The 18,399-nt window shown below is 41.5% G+C and overlaps 1 protein-coding gene across 2 annotated transcripts in view; it reads left to right on the top strand.

Moving 5' to 3' along the window:
* Window positions 1-18,399, top strand: part of IQGAP2 (IQ motif containing GTPase activating protein 2) — a 195,886-nt gene that overhangs the window by 113,026 nt on the left and 64,461 nt on the right. Inside the window, exons 7-15 of one of the 2 annotated variants that reach the window (XM_069962768.1) lie at window positions 1,278-1,391; window positions 1,585-1,763; window positions 3,095-3,182; window positions 4,513-4,676; window positions 7,753-7,840; window positions 11,444-11,607; window positions 12,524-12,684; window positions 13,763-13,887; window positions 13,977-14,140. In XM_069962768.1, coding sequence (XP_069818869.1) covers window positions 1,278-1,391; window positions 1,585-1,763; window positions 3,095-3,182; window positions 4,513-4,676; window positions 7,753-7,840; window positions 11,444-11,607; window positions 12,524-12,684; window positions 13,763-13,887; window positions 13,977-14,140 — 1,247 coding nt within the window. The remainder of the gene's footprint in view (window positions 1-1,277; window positions 1,392-1,584; window positions 1,764-3,094; window positions 3,183-4,512; window positions 4,677-7,752; window positions 7,841-11,443; window positions 11,608-12,523; window positions 12,685-13,762; window positions 13,888-13,976; window positions 14,141-18,399) is intronic. The other variant, XM_069962769.1, reaches the window with a different exon arrangement.

The following is an 18,399-nucleotide window of genomic DNA, read 5'->3' as shown; positions in this document are numbered from 1 at the left end:
GGTAGGGAGGGAGATTTGCTTCCTAAGCTCTGTAAACTCCAAAAGAATCACCCAATCCTGTGACCCCTGCCTTATATAATACCTCCCTCTTAACTACTGCTTCCATTTCCACCTCAAAATACAATATTTACACTACCCCAACCACTATCTATTAACCCTTGCTATACCAACTAATAATTTGCGCTGCCTCACTTTTATGGCATATCAACAGGATAAGCCATAGGTGTGTGCCTCCAGCCTGCACTTGCTGAAGGTGATCTGGAAGCTTAAAACAGCTGAATAAACCATTTTTTGTAGTTGTGGTAAATGAGAGTAAAGGCCCTATTACATGAAATGATTATCAGCTGTATTCGGCCGATATCGGCCATTACGACAGATAATCGTCTTATGTAATGAACGATGTCGGCTGATCGTTGCAGTCGTTTGTCTTTCAACAGAGCTGTTGATGCTCTGCGGAATAAGAGCGGTGGCGGCAGACCACTGCTATCTGCTATGGGCTGCCAGGATGACCTAGCGATCACCCAAGCAGCCCCCCCAACCCCCGTAGCTCCCTGCGGCCCCCTCTGCACTCACCCTTTTGCTGCCTGTGCGTGTAAGAGCGCCGTCAGCGAGCAAGGAACGAGGAGCAAGCCAGCGCTGTCAGCCCTCGTTTGCTCCTCTCCATCGCCCCATGTAATGGGGGCTTAAGACTGGGTTCACACTGCGTTTTTGCAGTCCCTTTAACAAATCTGTTTATGATGAAAAGAAAAGCTGATACAAAAAACGTTGGCAATTGTGTGCATCCAGTTGGATCCGTTTTTTCCATTGACTTCCATTATTAAAAAACAAAAAAAAAAAAAAAACAGATTGAAACGGTTGACTAGGTTAGTGGCACACGATCCTAAAGTGGGACCCATATCTATCAGACATTTGTAGTTGATGGTTAATATTCTAAAGGGCACACGGTATCTGGGTGACAATAGTTGGGTTTATCCTTCCTGGTACAGTGATGTGGTTATATATATATATATGATGTGTATACCCACTTTCCCGTCTTCCATCTGATGGTTTCATTACCTTTTTATTCACGTGTATTTTCCTAAGAAACCCATTACTGTGGCGCATTCTCAATGACTGTTGGGCCTCCTGTAATCCTCAGACTACATTAGTCGCTTTGATGTTAGGAATCCTTTTCTAGATGGTTTTAATATCACATAAAAAAGTTATAAATCTGGAAATAGCTTATTCATTCTACTCGGTGCCCATTGTACTCATCATCATCTTTATTTGATAACTAGAGGAAGAGATCAGTAACATGAGGAAAGAGCTGGAAAAGTATGGGATCCAGATGCCGTCATTTCACAAAATTGGAGGGATTCTCGCGAATGAACTCTCTGTAGATGAAGCAGCCTGTAAGTTCATTGAATTTCCTATTTTTGCACCTCTTGGGTTGTGTCTAAGTCAGCACTTTTATGTTAGTGGGGATTACTGAAGTTGACCTGCGGCTGATCACTAGGCCGAACATATTTTATTGCTCCTTATAGTGCTCCTGACCTCTCGGTCGGATATAGGAGTCGTCCATTATATAACTTTCTTTGTTTTCAGTACATGCAGCTGTAATTGCAATAAATGAAGCTGTGGATAAGGGAGTAGCTAGCCAGACCATGGGAACACTGAGGAACCACAATGCAATGCTGTTAAATGTGGCCGAGGGCTTTGACCAGCAGTATCAAGATGAGCTTGATCAAGCTAAGAAAATAAAAGAAGATAATGCCAAATTAAAGGTAAAAAAGGATTGTGTCACTCCTCTAGTCTTAAAGCTGCATTAGTACCTTTCCGGGTACTACAGCAATATGTGGCCACAGCATGCATACTACTGTACGCTATATGCAGTGTTTTCTCCTGTGAGTAAGATTGTAGACTATTTGGCCAGATAAATGGGCTGCACATAGAAAAAAAAATGATGTTAGCAGGCCACATTGCTTTCATATATGAAACAATACATAATCTGATAGCAGCCTCAGGGACCACATACAATGAGATTGAGATTACTGGAGCTGTGAAAAATAGAAAAGGAAAAAAAAAAAAAAAGAGAAAAAAAGGCTCAACTTACCTACCTCAGTTCTTAGCAGGTCCAACTACAGCTCCTGTTTCCTCTGCTACTTCTGTCTTTTTCCTGCCCCCAAGACAAAAGATTTCCACAGCTCCAGCAATCTCATAAATTTAATAAATGCTAAATACCATTTTGCATTTAATACAGGAATTAGGCTGGGGCCACACTGCGTTTTTACAATTGTGTTTTTTTTTTTTTTTTTTTAATTTGTGTGCACACATTTTGATCCGTTTTCCCATTGATTTTCATTGTAAAAAAAATCATCTTTTTTTTACGTACACAAAAACATGGTCAACCACATTTTTAGGTACGTTAAAAAACTGATGTGTTTTGATCAGTGTTTTTTTGTTTTTTTTTTACAATGGAAAAACGGATCAAAACATTTTTTGCATAAAGCAGGTGGAAATAAAAAAACGGATTGCAAAAACGCTGTGTGAAACCAGTCTGATATTGCAGATTATCAGAGCTGCTCTATTTATAGACTGGAACAGTTACGAATATTGGGCACTAGATAAGAAACCACATAGACTGTCTGGTATGGCAGGTCAGCTTAGCCCTATTCTGACTAGATATTAGCTGGAAAACTAGTTGCAGGCCATCGAGAGACATTGTGATTTTCTTTTGTGGGGGGGGGGGGGGTACCTGCTGCCAGATCAGGTGTGATCTCGTCTGTTCGCCTGGAAGTTTGGGTCTCCATGGATACGAACAAGCAATGAGTCCAAAATGCGTGCCCCCCCCCCCCCCCCTTTGGACGTTTGTATCCTCAGAGACCTGAACTTCTAGATGAACAGAGGAAATCTCTGCTGATCCAGCAGCAGCCATGCTGACAGATTCGTATTCTTGTCACTTACAACTTAATGTAGGTTATTTTGTCTTGTAATTAATTTAATGCTGATGAACTTTTCAGCAATGCACCTAATATTTTCTAGTCTGTTTAATGTATGCTGTCAGTCATTCCTATTGTTATACTATGTACTGCTAATGACTGCTCTGATTTCCCAGAACAATAGCATTTCTGAAGACGAGAGAGACGTCTATGAGGAGCTCCTCACTCAAGCTGAGATACAAGGCCACATTAATAAGGTTAACAGTAAGTAGCTCATTCCACAGGGAGAGACTCATTGGAGGAGAGAACGACTGTGGATGTGACTGGATGGTGGAATAAGTAGTCGAGTGATTGTACTGTTTTGTTGCATGAATTTATTACTGCCCCGCAACGGCTTCTATTTAACCTGCAGCAATAGTGAGAAAGCTTCCTGCAGCTTGCTGAACTGCCTAATATTCTTGCTTCTAGCTTAAGACTTTACTGTGTACATTCTGAGCCTTTTTTAGGACACGTGAAGGCATATGTTCCATTTATGGACAAAATTCCAAATTATTGGGGAAAAAGGATCTAGAACATTTCCTCCTAAACTAATAAGTCATCAATGGATAGAAGTCTTTTTAAACTGTCTCACATAGTCAAAATTCTGTTCAGCCATTTTTGCCTTTTTGAAGGGGTTCAAAGTTGTCATCTGTATACAGGTTAGGTGATTACTAGCTGTTTGGCGAGGGTCAAACTTTTGTGGCCTCCATTAATCATGAAGACTGAGGTCCCTTCTACCCTAGGTGAAGGAGGTGGCAGTATCTGTGTTTCGCCATTGCTCTCTTGACTTTCTATTGAACTGTTGAAGAGAACCTAATGCTGTAGTCAACTATCAAAGGTAGTCCCATAGAGAGTGAATGAAACTTAACTTTTAATCTTGGGATAAACAAATAACAAGGTATTCCACTGTTAGTACCCTTGGCGAACAATCATAATTTGTAGAGGCGCCAGGCAGTAAGTTTCCCTACAGCACCACTGCAGGAGACATGAAGAATTACACTAGTCCTCATTAAAATGAGTGGACTGCTCATGGTGTGCACAGACATGTCAATTCATCCACATCAAGAAATTCTCGCTGTAGCCCCTTTCCTTTCTGTCTAATAGGTGGGATCCTGAATGAGGGACTCCCTTCAATAATACTGAGTAGGGTATTTTAGAAATGGCTGAACAGAGTTTTGTTCCTCTGTCACTCCTCGGGGAAAATGGATTGACAACTGATGGTACCTTTTCCCTTCACAATACTATGTGCTCCTACATAGTCTGGCATTGACAGCACTAGTCCGTCACTGTGAGACTGCTTAGGGACACGCCCTGTTGTCAAACAATTTGTTTCCTGGAGGAGTTAGAGCAGGGACTGGGAGTCTTTGGCCCTCCATGCCTGGACAGCCAAATCTCTAGCAACAGCTGGAGGGCCAAAGATTCCCCATCCCTGCGTTAGAGGAATTCTAAAACAGACATGTCAGGATAGCTGGAAAATTCTCTGTAAGGAAAAAAAAGTCGTAAGAAGACCTTGTGAATAACCATTGCAATTTTGTAAGCATGTCTTTTGTTTCAGCCAATGTGGCCTTAGTCCAAGTAAATGAGGCCATTGACAGGAATGATGAGGCGGGATTATTACAGGCTCTGATGATCCCTATGCTGAGCCTTTTTGATGTTCAGCAACAAAATTCACCCTGGTACCTGACTCAATTGTGTATGGCTAAAGACCAGAAAATGCAGGTAATGGCAACATCCCAGATCATCGTGCCCATCGCTCCGTTTGTTGCATGTGTTTCTTGCTATTAACCGGTTACCGAAAAAGAATGTTGTATTTGTATCAATGGTGTTATGGATGGTCATGTGAAATGTTTTATTAATTCCCTTTGCATGTATAGCTAACCCGGAGCTGTTGCACTGGCTTTATACTCACTGATAACATTTCTGCTATTCTAGCCCCTTCACAATGAGTAACTTGTACATATGAATACAAGGCAGTCTACATAAATACAGGTAGCACAGTCCTTTCAGAAATAATACTTAATATTAAGTCAATTATAGAACTAGGTTTATTCCTCTACAAATCAATTTTGCTGAAACTTTATTGTCCAAAACTTACAACACTGGTCAGGGGATAACAAGCTGAACAGTGGGGTCAAACCAGAGAATGGTAAAAAAACAAAAACCCTGTCCTTTAAGGCTGGGTTCACACTGTGTTTTTGCAGTCAGGTTAATCCGAGGGCAAGTTGCTAATGAACTCACAGTGATTAATCCTACCAGAATAACAAAGTTGCAGATAGGGACTTCTCTACATCAGCCGACTCAGAAGCGAGGGGGAGACGGAGAGTAGAGCTCACACAGATTTTTATCTTCAGTAGAAAGCAGCAGCTCAGAACTGGGGAAGGGGTCTCTAATAGTCCAGTGTGCCCCAATACCTCTTACTTCCCCTGAATGATACGCTTTCACTACCCGCTGATGGCGCTCTGAACACACAGATCGATGAGGCCAGAGATTGGCTGCGGTGTGGTGGGAACATAATCGGCGGAGCAGGGAGAGCGCATTATCCAGGGTAAGGAATAGACTGATCAGGGCACAATGGGCCATTAGCTATGGACTCAGGAAGCACAAGACATGTGACTATAGTGTATTTTTAATTTATCCTAAACAACTCCTGTAAGCTAGTTCCCTTGGGTATTAATCATTAATTGTGTTCCTATTACTTCTTGGCCTTACTTGCCAATATTTTTATTGAAGCATCTATATACACACGGAGCAGAATTAATTGCACTGAACAGATGTTGCATGTCGGCTGATCGGTTTACACTATTACACTAAGCAGTTATTGGCCTGAACAGTTAGTAATCAGCCATTTGAGACCAGTAATCAGCCATTTGAGACCAATAATCGCTGAGTGTAATAGGACCTTAAAGAGGACCTGTCACCCCCCGTGCCGGGTCAGAGCCCGTCCAACCCCCTGCTAGAGGCCCTTATACTCACCTCATTCCCGAAGTCCCGCTTCTTCAGCCGGTCCCAGGACAGAGATATCAGCGTGGGAAGTCCGGCGCGTGTGCTGCTGAGGTGAGTCCGACGCTTCTGAGATGAGTCCAACGCCCATAGAGAATGACAGCTCCATTCATTCTCTATGGGCGTAGTACTCATCTCAGCAGCGCATGCCGGACTCCCCACGGTGATATCTCCGTCCCTGGACCGGCTCCAGAAACGGGACTTCGGGAACGAGGTGAGTATAAGGGGCTCTAGCGGAGGGCAGCTGGGCTCTGACGCGGCACGGGGGGGGGGACAGGTTCCCTTTAAAGGTGTCTACAGAGAGTAATGGGTGATGCATATCTACAGGTTGATCTTTTCCCTAAAGAAAGTTTCTAAGGGTACATCTACACTGTGACTGTGCCTTCCGAGGCGTAGATGCATCAACACCCTTAAAATCTGGTGCTGACATATCTGTGCACAGTCAGGCCCAGACTCAGCTAGTTCAGGTGATTTCCTGCACGTAAACAAGCTTCCACTGGGCCTCAAAAGTAAACCACACTTTTGAGCCTGGGTGTAACCCGTATAAGTTCAGAAAATGACCCTAATATAGGTCTGACTACATGCAATCCATACTTGTCCATGCACACATACACTGGCACCAAATTTTGACAGAGAGCAGACATATCCATGTTTCAGAAGGCACAATCGTAGTGTGAACCCTGACTAACTTTATTTCAGTTACTCGGTCACTAAAGGAAACTTTGCACTAGTTATATGTTGCCCAGTTGTGCCTTATGCCCCATTGGAATCTTTTCCAATGTATTGTCTTTTTATTCTACTTCGGAATCCTATTGGTTCATCCCAGAATAATCCATTGCCTTGGTTTGGTTAAAAGTTCAACTCCAGTGCTGAAGAACATTTGTTACAACATTTCACAATTTACTGTAACTCGTTTTGTAGGTATGTAGATATATATATATATATATATATATATAGTGATTGACAGGGAATTCACACCTAGCACCTCTGCCGATCCGCTGTTGGCTGGCCGCATTATGCTGTGAATGGTGCTGGAAGAATTTGGCTCCATTCACTGTGCAGTGATAGCAACACACAACTACACCATTATACCTTATATTATTCGGTTTAATTTGTGCCACCAAAATTTGGGTGTTTGAAGTTGCATCTCAAGCCAGGCCATGGTGATTAGATGTTTTTTTCTTTTCTGGATTACAAAAACATGGCTGCTGTTATTCCAATACAGCACCAAACTTGTCCACAGGTTATATATTGTACTGCAACTCAACTCTATTGAATTGACTGGTGTTGAGCTCCAGTACAACACACAACCTGTGGACCAGTGTGGTGCTGTTATTGGACAAAAGCAGCCATGTTTTTCCAATCATCAAATAGAGAGGCATATTTTACCAACAAGATCTGTCTCATGGTTTCTTCTCTGTTCTCATCCAGACATAAATAATAAATTCTATCAGCTGCCTGTTATTAGAGAATCAAGGCTTCGTAGTGTTGTAGATAACCGTTGAACAGATCTGTAATGTCACATGTCTGACTACAGATTACGCCTGAGCTGTTGTCTGTTTCCAAGGGCAACCAGCAAAATCAGCAGCTCTAAATATCAAGAGTGGAGAAAAATGTTGTGTAAAAGAATAAAAATATCTGCAAAATTGCTCAACATTTTATGCAGATCTGAATTTCAAACTTGAAATGTTGGAGATTATATTGTAAAATGTCGTCATTGATCATCATGTGCATCGTAAGAAACACAAAAAGTCCAGTAACATTAACCTGAAGGTTTCTCTTTTCCCGATCCCAGAAAGCAGGTGTCCCCAGTTCTCTTGACAAAAGCGAGATTCAGAAAGAAGTTAGTGTTGCCAATAATGAAGCTGAGGCTCATGTGCTTAGTGAGTAACCACCGAAATGACTGTGTGTCCTACACCTGAGTCTAAATCTCCATATTTAGTGCATGCGGAAAATGTAGCTGATTAATAAAACACCAATAAATGTTTCTGTTACTGTCCTTCTCAGTGTTGCAATTGCTCCAATGACCACTTTATGCAGTATTGGGAGTATTCTTTATGTATCAGGTAGTTAATGTTTCTTTGTTTCAGTGTGTACAGCTTTTTCAGCTGTTTAGTGACTGTAACTGCTGAAATTGCTTTACAGATCACGCATCAGCCATATTGCAATATTACTGCTCCTTTCATACCTGAAAAATGAGATCACGCCATTAAATAGTGATTCAAAAAACATAAGCATTAGTCTTTATTCTTTGCAGCCTACATATAGAACTAAGTGCACATTTGTAAATGCATTGTATCGCATATGATGGAGTCTGTATTATGGTCCAGGGTTGTATTTAAGATTCTGCTGGATTTTCCATTATTTAATAATTTGTGAATGTTTAAAGGGGTTATATCCAGTGCTCCAAAAACATGGTCTCTTTCTTTCAGAGAAAACACGACTCTTGTCTCCAGTTAAGGTGCAGTTTGTAAAGCTCCATTCACTTCAGTAGTACTGAGCAGCAAACCCCGCCCAAACTGGAGACAAGAGTGGTGCTGTCTCTGGAAGAAAGTGGCCATGTTTTTGTAGCGCTGGATAACCCCTTTAATGGGGTCTGACCTCCCGGGACCTGTCCTGACTAGTATAAAGAAGGAATTGTGGTGATCCAGTGAGTACACATGGCTGACATGTACTGTGCTCAATACTGCAGCGCGGTTCTTTCCAGTCTTGTGACTGACAGGTGTTCCAAGGGTCAGACACCCACTAGTCAAACAATGACAGCCTATACTGTTCTTTAAAGGGTAACTCTAGGCAAAAGTTTTTTTTCCCTCCTGGTATAAGTAGGGCAAGGGTAAACTTGTCTCTTACTCTCCATCTCATCCGATTACAGCCGATTTACACAGAAGGTTTTGTCTGTACTAGAGGTCACTTTCTAAATGTAACTCTAATTGACGCTAATAGAGTTACATAGGGAAACCTGCTTTCAGTCCTCATACTTGAGAGCGGTGGAAATGGATTCGGTGTCCCATCGGGAACATGGAGCCATCTAGTAAGAAAGAGAGTAGGGCGTCCACTTACCCTGACCCTTTTTCTGTTGGGAGGGTTTAAAAAAAAACCATACTCACAGATTTCAGCTCTGGATCTTTTAGAATAGTAAATGCAGCCTGGATTATAAACTAAGACAACCCCTTAACGATCCTAGTCTTATATTTCTTTAGCGTTCAGTGACATTGAGGAGGGTGTCTCTTTAAGGACTGAAGGGAGCATTATATTGCTGTTTCATGTAAAGTGTGTTCTCTTCACAGTTTACATCTACAGAATAATAAAATGTGTGTTTTAAATGTAAATTGATGAACAGAATCTGTTTGGATAAACTGGAGACAACCAATCCTGTTCCATCTTATGTTCTTCTCTATTATGCCTTTTACTTGGTGGATACATTTAATGAATTATGAATCTTCAGTATTTCATGGTCACGTGAAGACATTGACATTCCATAACATATAATGTCTACTTTTCTATATTGTAATTCATAGTCTTTTATGTTTCCACTAACTTGCAAAGTGCCAACCATGCGCTTCTAGATCTAGCACCTCGCTTCTGTGCCCCTCCATTCCTGTGCGCCTTGTCTGCATGAGTATTGTGTTAATTGTCCCCTTGAAGATCACATTGCATTGCTCGCTGAACTTGAACCCAAGCGCACTGTGCTAACCTAGACGTACTAACACCGCTGCCTGGTGCAGGTCTGGCTGTGAGCGTGTGAGTCTAAGTTGTACATATCTAATTTTTCCCACTGTCAATAGATGAATCTATACAGGATCTACAGTTACACAGGAGTGGATGTACAGTAATTTGCTGTGAATTGCTAATTTTGTTAAGTGAATTTACACTATGTGAATATCATACTGAAATGGTTTGGCTACTGTAATCCCCAAGCCCAGGGATCCCCCCCCCCATTGTGAGGTGCACCCTCAGAAGCAAGCTGGGCATGGGTCATAGTCAACACTTGATGACACCTATAATCATCAGCATGTGAATATGCTTTAAGTCTTTTACAGATAAGATACAATGCATTTGGAAAGTCTTCTCACCCTTCACAGTTTTTGTTTCTACCTTGTGCTAAAATTTCCAAACCTCATGTGTTTGAGTTATGGAGGCCACTGTGCTCTCTGGAATTCTTGCCCCCTTCTCTAGATCTGTTCCTCTACACAAGGCTGCCTCCGAGCTCTACAAGCAGTTCTTTCCTCCTCATGGCTTGTTTTTTTTATTTTTTTGCTTATGCAGCTGTGTCTTTTCAAATTATGTCAAGATAACTTAAATTACCACAGCTAGAGAACTGGAAGGCCTCTCAAAGCTAAGATTTAAATTTTCTAACAATTTTAGCTTTTCAAAATGTCTTATGAAGGCATTAAGTGCAGATTGATGAGCGGAGACTGGAGACCTCACCGAAAAACAATATTGATAAAATAGAACTAGTCCAAAGAGTGGATACAAAAATTGTGGAGGGTGTCAGGCATAAAACATATCAGGAAAGATTTAAGGATTAAAATCAGTATATTCTGAAGGAAAGAAGAAAGGGGGGACATGATGAAAACCTTTAAATTTGTTAAAGGACTAAAAAAAAAGGGTTCAGGAGGGAGGTGTTTTTAGGGGGGGGGGGGAACAAGAAAGAAAGGGGGCCCAGTGAGAGGTTAGTTGGAGAAAAGATCAGAAGCAACGTGAGAAAATATTACTTTACTGAAAGAGTAGGTGAGCTTGGAACAAACTTCCAGCATATGTGGTGGGTAAATCTACAATAACACAAGGCTATAAGATAACAAAATGTGAAAAAAGTGAAAGGGTCTAAAGACTTTCTGACTGCACTCTACATTGTAAAGTCTGTGCAGAGTATAGTTGACACATGGAGGTAGTGATTCTGTAGCATGTTGTATCACTAACACATCTCAAAATATGAAAAGCACAGGTACCCGCACTTGTAGACTAAGGGCCCTATTACACCAACAGATTATCTGACAGATTTTTTTAAGCCAAAGCCAGGAATTGATTTGAAAAGAGGAGAAATTTCAGTCTTTCCTTTATTACCTGTTCTCTGTTTATAGTCCATTCCTGGCTTTGGCTCAAAAAAATCAGTCAGACAATCTGCTGGTGTAATAGCTCCCTTAGATTTAGATTGATCGGGAAGCCATGCACCAGCTTGCTTTTTGGGTATCATAAATCCTTGATTTGTTTCTGCTATGTACTATAATAGTAATCAGGAAACTTGCAAGCCCCTGGAGCATTTCTTAATGCTCACCGTTCATTCAACCTACAATATCATGGTTTCATAATTGGTGGTTGGTTGTGATTTTAGGTCTAGAATCTCATGTTTGACCTCACTTCCATCTATAATGCTTAGATATTTTAATAATGTCAGTATTTCTCCAATCTAGTATGTCTCCTGGGTAAGTATACCTGTCTCTGTTTTATACCAATCTAATCTTTATTTTTGATGTACTGTAATCTAGTGCTAGGAGCTGTGGACAAAATAAATCATGCCATTCGTAATGGAGATGCCTCCCAGACCCTGGCGGCTCTGCAGCTTCCCGAGGCGCACATGCCCGCCGTCTACCCATTTGCCGAGACGTTATATCAGAATGAACTATTGAGTCTCCAAAATCAAAATCCTGCGGTAAGAGATAACATGTGTGGACAAACCATAGTGATGTGCATTTATTTAGTGTTATACCAGCTACTATTTCCTTGAGGCTGGGTTCACACTATGTATATTTCAGGCTGTATTTGGTCCTCATGTCAGGTCCTCATAGCAACCAAAATGGCAAAATAAATGGCAAATATTTGCCATTAAATGGCGGCCATCCACTCAATTTCACCATTGTGTGAACAGATCCTTTCTGTGTTTTCAATCCACTCCTGGTTTTGGTTGCTATACAGCCTCAAATATACAGCCTCAAATATACGTAGTGTGAACCCAGCCTTAAGCTGGGTTCACATTGCGTTTTTGGAGTTCATTTAACGTATCTGTTTTAGGGGAAAAACAGAAGCAATTGTATGCATCTGTTTGGATCCATTTTTCAATTGACTTCTATTATTTAAAAAAATGGATTAAAGGAAGTAAAAAGAATCAAATTTTGAGGCATATGCCAAGAAGGGGGTGAGGTTTTAGCGCCACGGGCTTATTTTGTCAGTATAGAAGTGGTAACACAGATGCAGCCCCATAGGTTTGCAGGGTGGGCCTATGACATTGTGACCCTGAACCTGAAGGTGGCCGCACAGCAGGGACTGGTGTGCCACAATACCCAGCCAGGAGGGTAAGTGTATGTTAGATTTTTTTTTTCCCCCAGCATTTATGTGAATAGTGTCTTGTCTGGTTCCTATTGCAGGTAAAGATCCAAGAGGAATTGATACAAGAAGTATATTACAAAAATATCTATGGTTTAATCTTACTGATAATAGGGAATACCCTTTAATTGAATCCTATAAAATAACACCCCTCAAATAGTTCATGTTACATCCTAATAGACAATTGAACCTGTGTTCATATAATCGCTATATATGACTTGTCAGTATATACTTTGTGCTTCTAGAACCACCTGACACAAGAGGAGCTGTATATTGCTGTGGAGATGTTGTCTGCTGTTGCACTAGTGAATCAAGCTTTGGAAACAAATGATGTAAGCTCGGTCCACAATCAGCTTGTTAGTCCAGCCATAGGTCTCAATAATCTGGAAGAAGACAACATGCAGCGGTAGGTATAAACCACCCACCATCCAAAATACTGATATAAGCTATATAAGGGTGCTTAAAGGGGAAGTACATTGGAAATGACTCCTAGTGCAGTTGTTCTCTGTAGGATGGCTGTTTCTTATCCTAATGACTAATGGAACGCTCAGTACAACGCTTAGCCAATTTTGTCAGTCCCATAGCGAATGAATGGTGTCCTCTCCCTCCATTCATTTGTGGAACAATGGATTTCCATTCTCATTATTGGTAGGGGTCCCTGCAACCAGAGCCCCACCAATCATCCAGATAGGGCAAACTTTTAATCTTGGTATAATCCTTAATTGTCAGTATGCCAGAAAACGTATGTCTATTAGATATGTTTGTTGTTGTACTTGTCGCTCAGTAGGAACTGTTTCTTTGTACAGCTATGCCTTCTTTATTTTGATATGTCAATAATATGAACACAAGCACATCCAAAGATCATCCATTGTTTTGGAAGTCAAATCCCACTATGACAGTGGATTATAATAGACATTAAGTAGGTTTTACCACCCAAAAACTTCATCCATATTCACAAGATAGAACATAAGATCGCTGACGTCTATTGTGACCCCGCCATGATTTTGAGAACAGGCCTTTCTGGTTGATCTGTGTTGCAGACTCAACCGCACACTCTTTGTTGTTGTGGCAGTGCTGAAGGTCAAGTGCAAGGCATAGCTGTCCAATGACTCTCATCAGATGGTTGATTTAAAGAGGACTTGTTCCCTATAGTCACTTACTTTAATAAATACTTATACGTAGCATCTTTTTCATTGCTCTGTATAGTGCACTTCTGTTTTTTCATCTGAGTATTTATGAATACATTGACTATCTGTTAACAATTCCCTGTCAAAGAGGCGTTTCCTTACACAGTTTAAGGCTTTGCTTACACATAGTACTTTTGTGAGTCTTTTTGGTCAGTCTCTTTTGAACCAAACCAGGAGTGGATTAAAAAACACAGGAACGGTGCAAATCTTTCCATTATAATTTTGCCCTGTCGGATAGTATAATAGAAAACATGATAAATCATTGATTCCATGAATCTTTTCTTTCTTGATCTTTAGTTACATCAGTACACTGGTATCCAGTAAGAAGCAAGCGGCAGCACAGGGACAGAGCTATTTAAACTGGAATGAAATCCAGAACTACGTTGATGTAGTGAATAGGGAAGTCCAGGATGAAAATGAACGTAAGTAATGGATTTTCTAAACCTTTAAGTGACCTCTTAGTTGCAGGTCACAGATGTATGTAGTTGTTACCATCATTGTTCCTTTTTAGGGATCATTGCCATTGGTATCATTAATGAAGCCCTCGAACAGGGTGTTCCAGAGAATACGCTACAAGCACTTTTGGCGCCAAGTGCCAAACTTCAATCAGTTTTACCAGAAAACGCTTGGCATTACCATGATCTTCTGCAGCAGGCCAGGGTTCAGAAGTGCAAGGTATGTGTTTGGTTTATACTCCGTATAATAGGCTTGTAGAATGAACCAGTCACAGCCAAGCTATTAGCACAAGCCAAGCCAAGTCATTTTCCATCCATAGCTTTCCTTACCACTGTATCCATCTATACCTTATAAACCATCTAAATCTTTGCTGTGAATGGTCATCCTACGAAAGCTGACCCCAAGATATATTAGGTAGTAATGCAATTATTGTATTGTAATAATTATTAAAGGTCTGACTAATCAGAATACATTAAAGGGAAACTATCAGCAGGTTCGTGCAACTATATCTCCCTCATCTTTCCAGCGTCAGTCTTTTCTTTCTCAGTACAGCAGTTTTCAGAAAAATACTCTAAATTGGTCAAACTGTGTACCGATATAATGTCAAACTTGGTCTACAGTCACATATAGAATTAGGCAGTTTTCAACAACAAGGAAACTGTATAACCATTCTTTATCATGTGTGGATGAATTTATTACAAAAAGATGTGGTACACAAACAAAGACAGACATACAAGGTTCTATACATATATATATACATGACTACACTGTCCCTGCCTATACTAAGTACAGGACCCCCTGGTATAGGCGTCCCCAAACTCCAGGTGCAGGGGGGCTGAGTTACAATGGTGGCGCCAATCTTTCGGCTACCATGTGTCTACATAATATAGTTGAATAGCATTCAGACTATGTCGTCATAAAGATTTGGTCAAAAGACGTCACACTCGTCTTCCAGAGTACCACAGTTTTCAAAAAGTTTATTCAAAAAGAAATCTGTAAATAAGGTTGTTAGGGGCCCTGGGGGCATTCCTTGGCCCACCCGCTATCTCCTTTGGTCACTTTAACTACCGGCCTACAGCAGAGCCCCCCCCCCCCCCGTGCTCCTAACAGGCTCATTTACATATTTCTTTTTTATTAAAGTTCTTGAAAACGTTGGGACTGACAACGAAAAGAAGGTCAGCGTTGGAAAGAGAGAGGTACATGGCTGCATGGAGATATCATCAGGTTTGTTTTCACAAACCTGCTGATAGTTTCCTTTTAAAGAGGATGTACCACCAGGTACATCCTCTTTAATCCGAACCGACGGATCGTTCTATGCACCGGAACCGACCAGTGCTCAAGCACTGGAGGTAGGCCGAGCCGCCCCCAGTGGGAGGAAACTCCCTCCCCTGTATGACGCGGCTCCATTAGAATGAATGGAGCCGCGTCATACAGAGGAGGGAATTCTCTCCCACTGGGGGCGGGCCAGCCTACCTGAAGTACCATTATGAGTGGTGGGGGTCTGACACCTGAGACTCCTGGAAAGCCAAAACATTAAGAAAATTGAGGTCTCTTCTGTCTTTCTTGTGCTGTGTAACTCCTGGACACTTTCCAAGTCTAAAATTACAACATAGTACCATCTGAATGGAGCATGTTGCACTCCCCTGCACAGCTGGGGCCAGGAATATTGCTGTAGAGGAAAAATAAGGCCATGCCTAACATCAATGGTGCAGCCTTTTTATATTCTGGCACAAAGGCAGTTCCAAAAGGCCAGACCCCTGCTATATGTCCTAATGATAAGCCACCACTTCATGAAAGTGGACATTGCATATAGGGGAAGATGGAAATTGCATAGTTTGTTATATATGACGGTGCGTTCTTAAATTCATAAAGCATATATTAGGTGCAGCTTGTTTATATGGAATTGTGTACTGTAGGATGACAGCTGCAAAGTAACCAAAAGTTCAGCATAGTAAGGCTTACTGAAAACCATGTCCGTATGTCTTATATATGTCATCATTACTATTATGGTAAACAAGAATGTACAGCCTTATTATTAGAAAAAGTACGTCTGGTCTCCAGATGCCTGAGGCCTAGGAGACCAGGGATCATGCCTCTCACCCCACCAAGGCTGTGACTTGCTTCAGCACCTCAACACTGACCCCCACAGCCCCCCGCCGGACAGGATCAATGGGGCCCTGTACATGAGTACTGGCTACGCCCCTGTCCACAGTATATAAAGGAGCACTGATGCCCCCTGTGATTAGGTTATATAATGGAGATGATTCCGAAAAAAAAGGGGTTCCTAAAAGCTGGCACCCCCTTTAATTCCCAGTTGCTCAGATCTGTAGACATTTCTCAATGTGAACATTTACTTGTTTTTCTACCTTAATTCCATGAACGTGACTTACTCGTTTCCCAGGTTGCCCAACATCGCAATTCTGATTTTATATTCACTTGTGTGTAAGGATCAAGGACATCTTGCTTTCTTGGAAATAAACAGAACAGCAGCCTATATATATATATCTATTAGCACAGTGAATGTTGTATATATAGATATATTTTTCATCAGTGTCTCCATAACATGTCTCTTCATCAGGCTCCATGGAAACAAGGACCTATTATTGGCTCAGTACATGTGTTTGCTTCTTATAGTAATGAAGGGAAGTGTTGAAGACCCCATGTATACTATTAGTGTAATTAATATAAACTTAGTTCCTGTGATAGCATATTAGGATAGATCTTTTGGGAACAACATTGTATAATTTTTCACATCTGTGTTCACACGTGCAAATGTTCCTTTCCTTTTCTAAAGATGTTTTTCTCCCTTTATTTTTTATGGCCATTTATTTCCTGCTTTGGTATCTGCTGCCATCTGGTGGTTTGCTAGCAGACTGCAACATATGAGACGGGAAAAAACTCATCTTATGAATACAGTGAAACCTCTATGAGCCGATCACCCAATTTTGCACAAAAAATCGGTCTTTTATGGGGGTGGTCTTCTCAATGTAGAACAATGTGTAGAAAATGCAGAATTAAGTGTCTAATTGAAGCAGGAACATGTACAGGATACATGTATACAAATATAATGATGGAAGAAGTGATGGAGGTTATGTATTTTATCATGTGTCTAATGAGACGCCATTCATACAGCAAACAGGACTGGATTATGAACTTTTTTCATACATCCTTACAAATGAAAAGTATTGCCCAGCCCTAAAACTATTCTTGGAACTGAATACAGTATAGAAGGGGAGGGCGGGCAGAAGTTGCAGGAGTGTACTCTGCCAGCCCTCCCCTCTCTCTGTGGCCTCTGTCCTTGGCTACCATCATGTCTCTGCTATCATATCACAGGGCCCTGCTGGTGAACAGAGAGAATTCTCTCTGCAGCCCTATAGATGCTGCATAGGTTGTGCATTTATAGCGTTAACTGTCAGCAAAGTGCTGACAGTTGTGGCGGGCCCCGGCTATCACTGATAGCCGGAACCCAGCACGGAACACGCAGACAGCTTCTAATTACCAGGAAAAGAAAGGGGGTCAGTTTGGGGGGTCCTGGTGGCTACTGGAGCTGCTACCTGCACAGCTTCACTTTGGGTGCTTTTCCTGGAGGCTATGGCGCTCCTTCTTCCTCTTCCCAGCTCAGCCATGCCTCCGCCTTTCACCCTCCTCCCTTTCACATCCTGCTAGAACGCTTCCTCCTTCTTCATCATGGCCCTGTCAGAGCTTTCGGGGAGCAATTTTAACATGTAAGTCCTGCTTCTGGTCTTTTTATGGGGGTCGTCAACTACAAAATCCCCTTTGGTTGGATTAGAGGGTGGTCTTCTCAAAGAGAGGCAGTGTCCATAGGAAATAATGGTTATAAAATCGGTCGCAAAAAAAAGCGATCTGGAAAGGGGGGGGGGGGGGGGGTCTTCTCAAAGAAGTGGTCTGCTCGGCAGGTTTCACTGTACTGTGTTCTAGTCATAAATATTATTGTCAAAGTTACCAGGATATAACATGAGTAGCATTAACGTTTAGAGATGAGCGAACCTGGAGCATGCTCGAGTCCATCCGAACCCGAACGTTCAGCATTTGATTAGCGGTGGCTGCTTAAGTTGGATAACATGTGGAAAACATGGATATAGTCATTGGCTGTATCCATGTTTTCTAGACAACCTTAGAGCTTTATCCAAGTTCAGCAGCCACCGCTAATCAAATGCCGAATGTTCGGGTTCAGATGGACTCGAGCATGCTCGAGGTTCGCTCATTTCTATTAACCATACTTTCCCATCTCACAAATAAAGCAAGGAGTACAATAGCACCATTCAATCTAATATGCAAGTAATAAGAGATGCATGCTGGTAGTCCACAATCCTAATGAGAGAATAAAAGAACAGGATGCAAGGAGTCCAACAACATCCGAGTAGAATAATCTTCAAGTCTTTATGGAACAAAGTACAATGTTTCAACCAGCATACTTAACAAACACTAGAAACATCGTCCTTGTACTTGTTTCCATA

The sequence above is a fragment of the Dendropsophus ebraccatus genome, chromosome 3 (genome assembly GCF_027789765.1).
Source record: "Dendropsophus ebraccatus isolate aDenEbr1 chromosome 3, aDenEbr1.pat, whole genome shotgun sequence".
Classification (NCBI taxonomy): Eukaryota; Metazoa; Chordata; class Amphibia; order Anura; family Hylidae; genus Dendropsophus; species Dendropsophus ebraccatus.
Note: the sequence above shows the minus strand (reverse complement) of the source record. Positions and strands in the feature narration are given on the sequence as shown.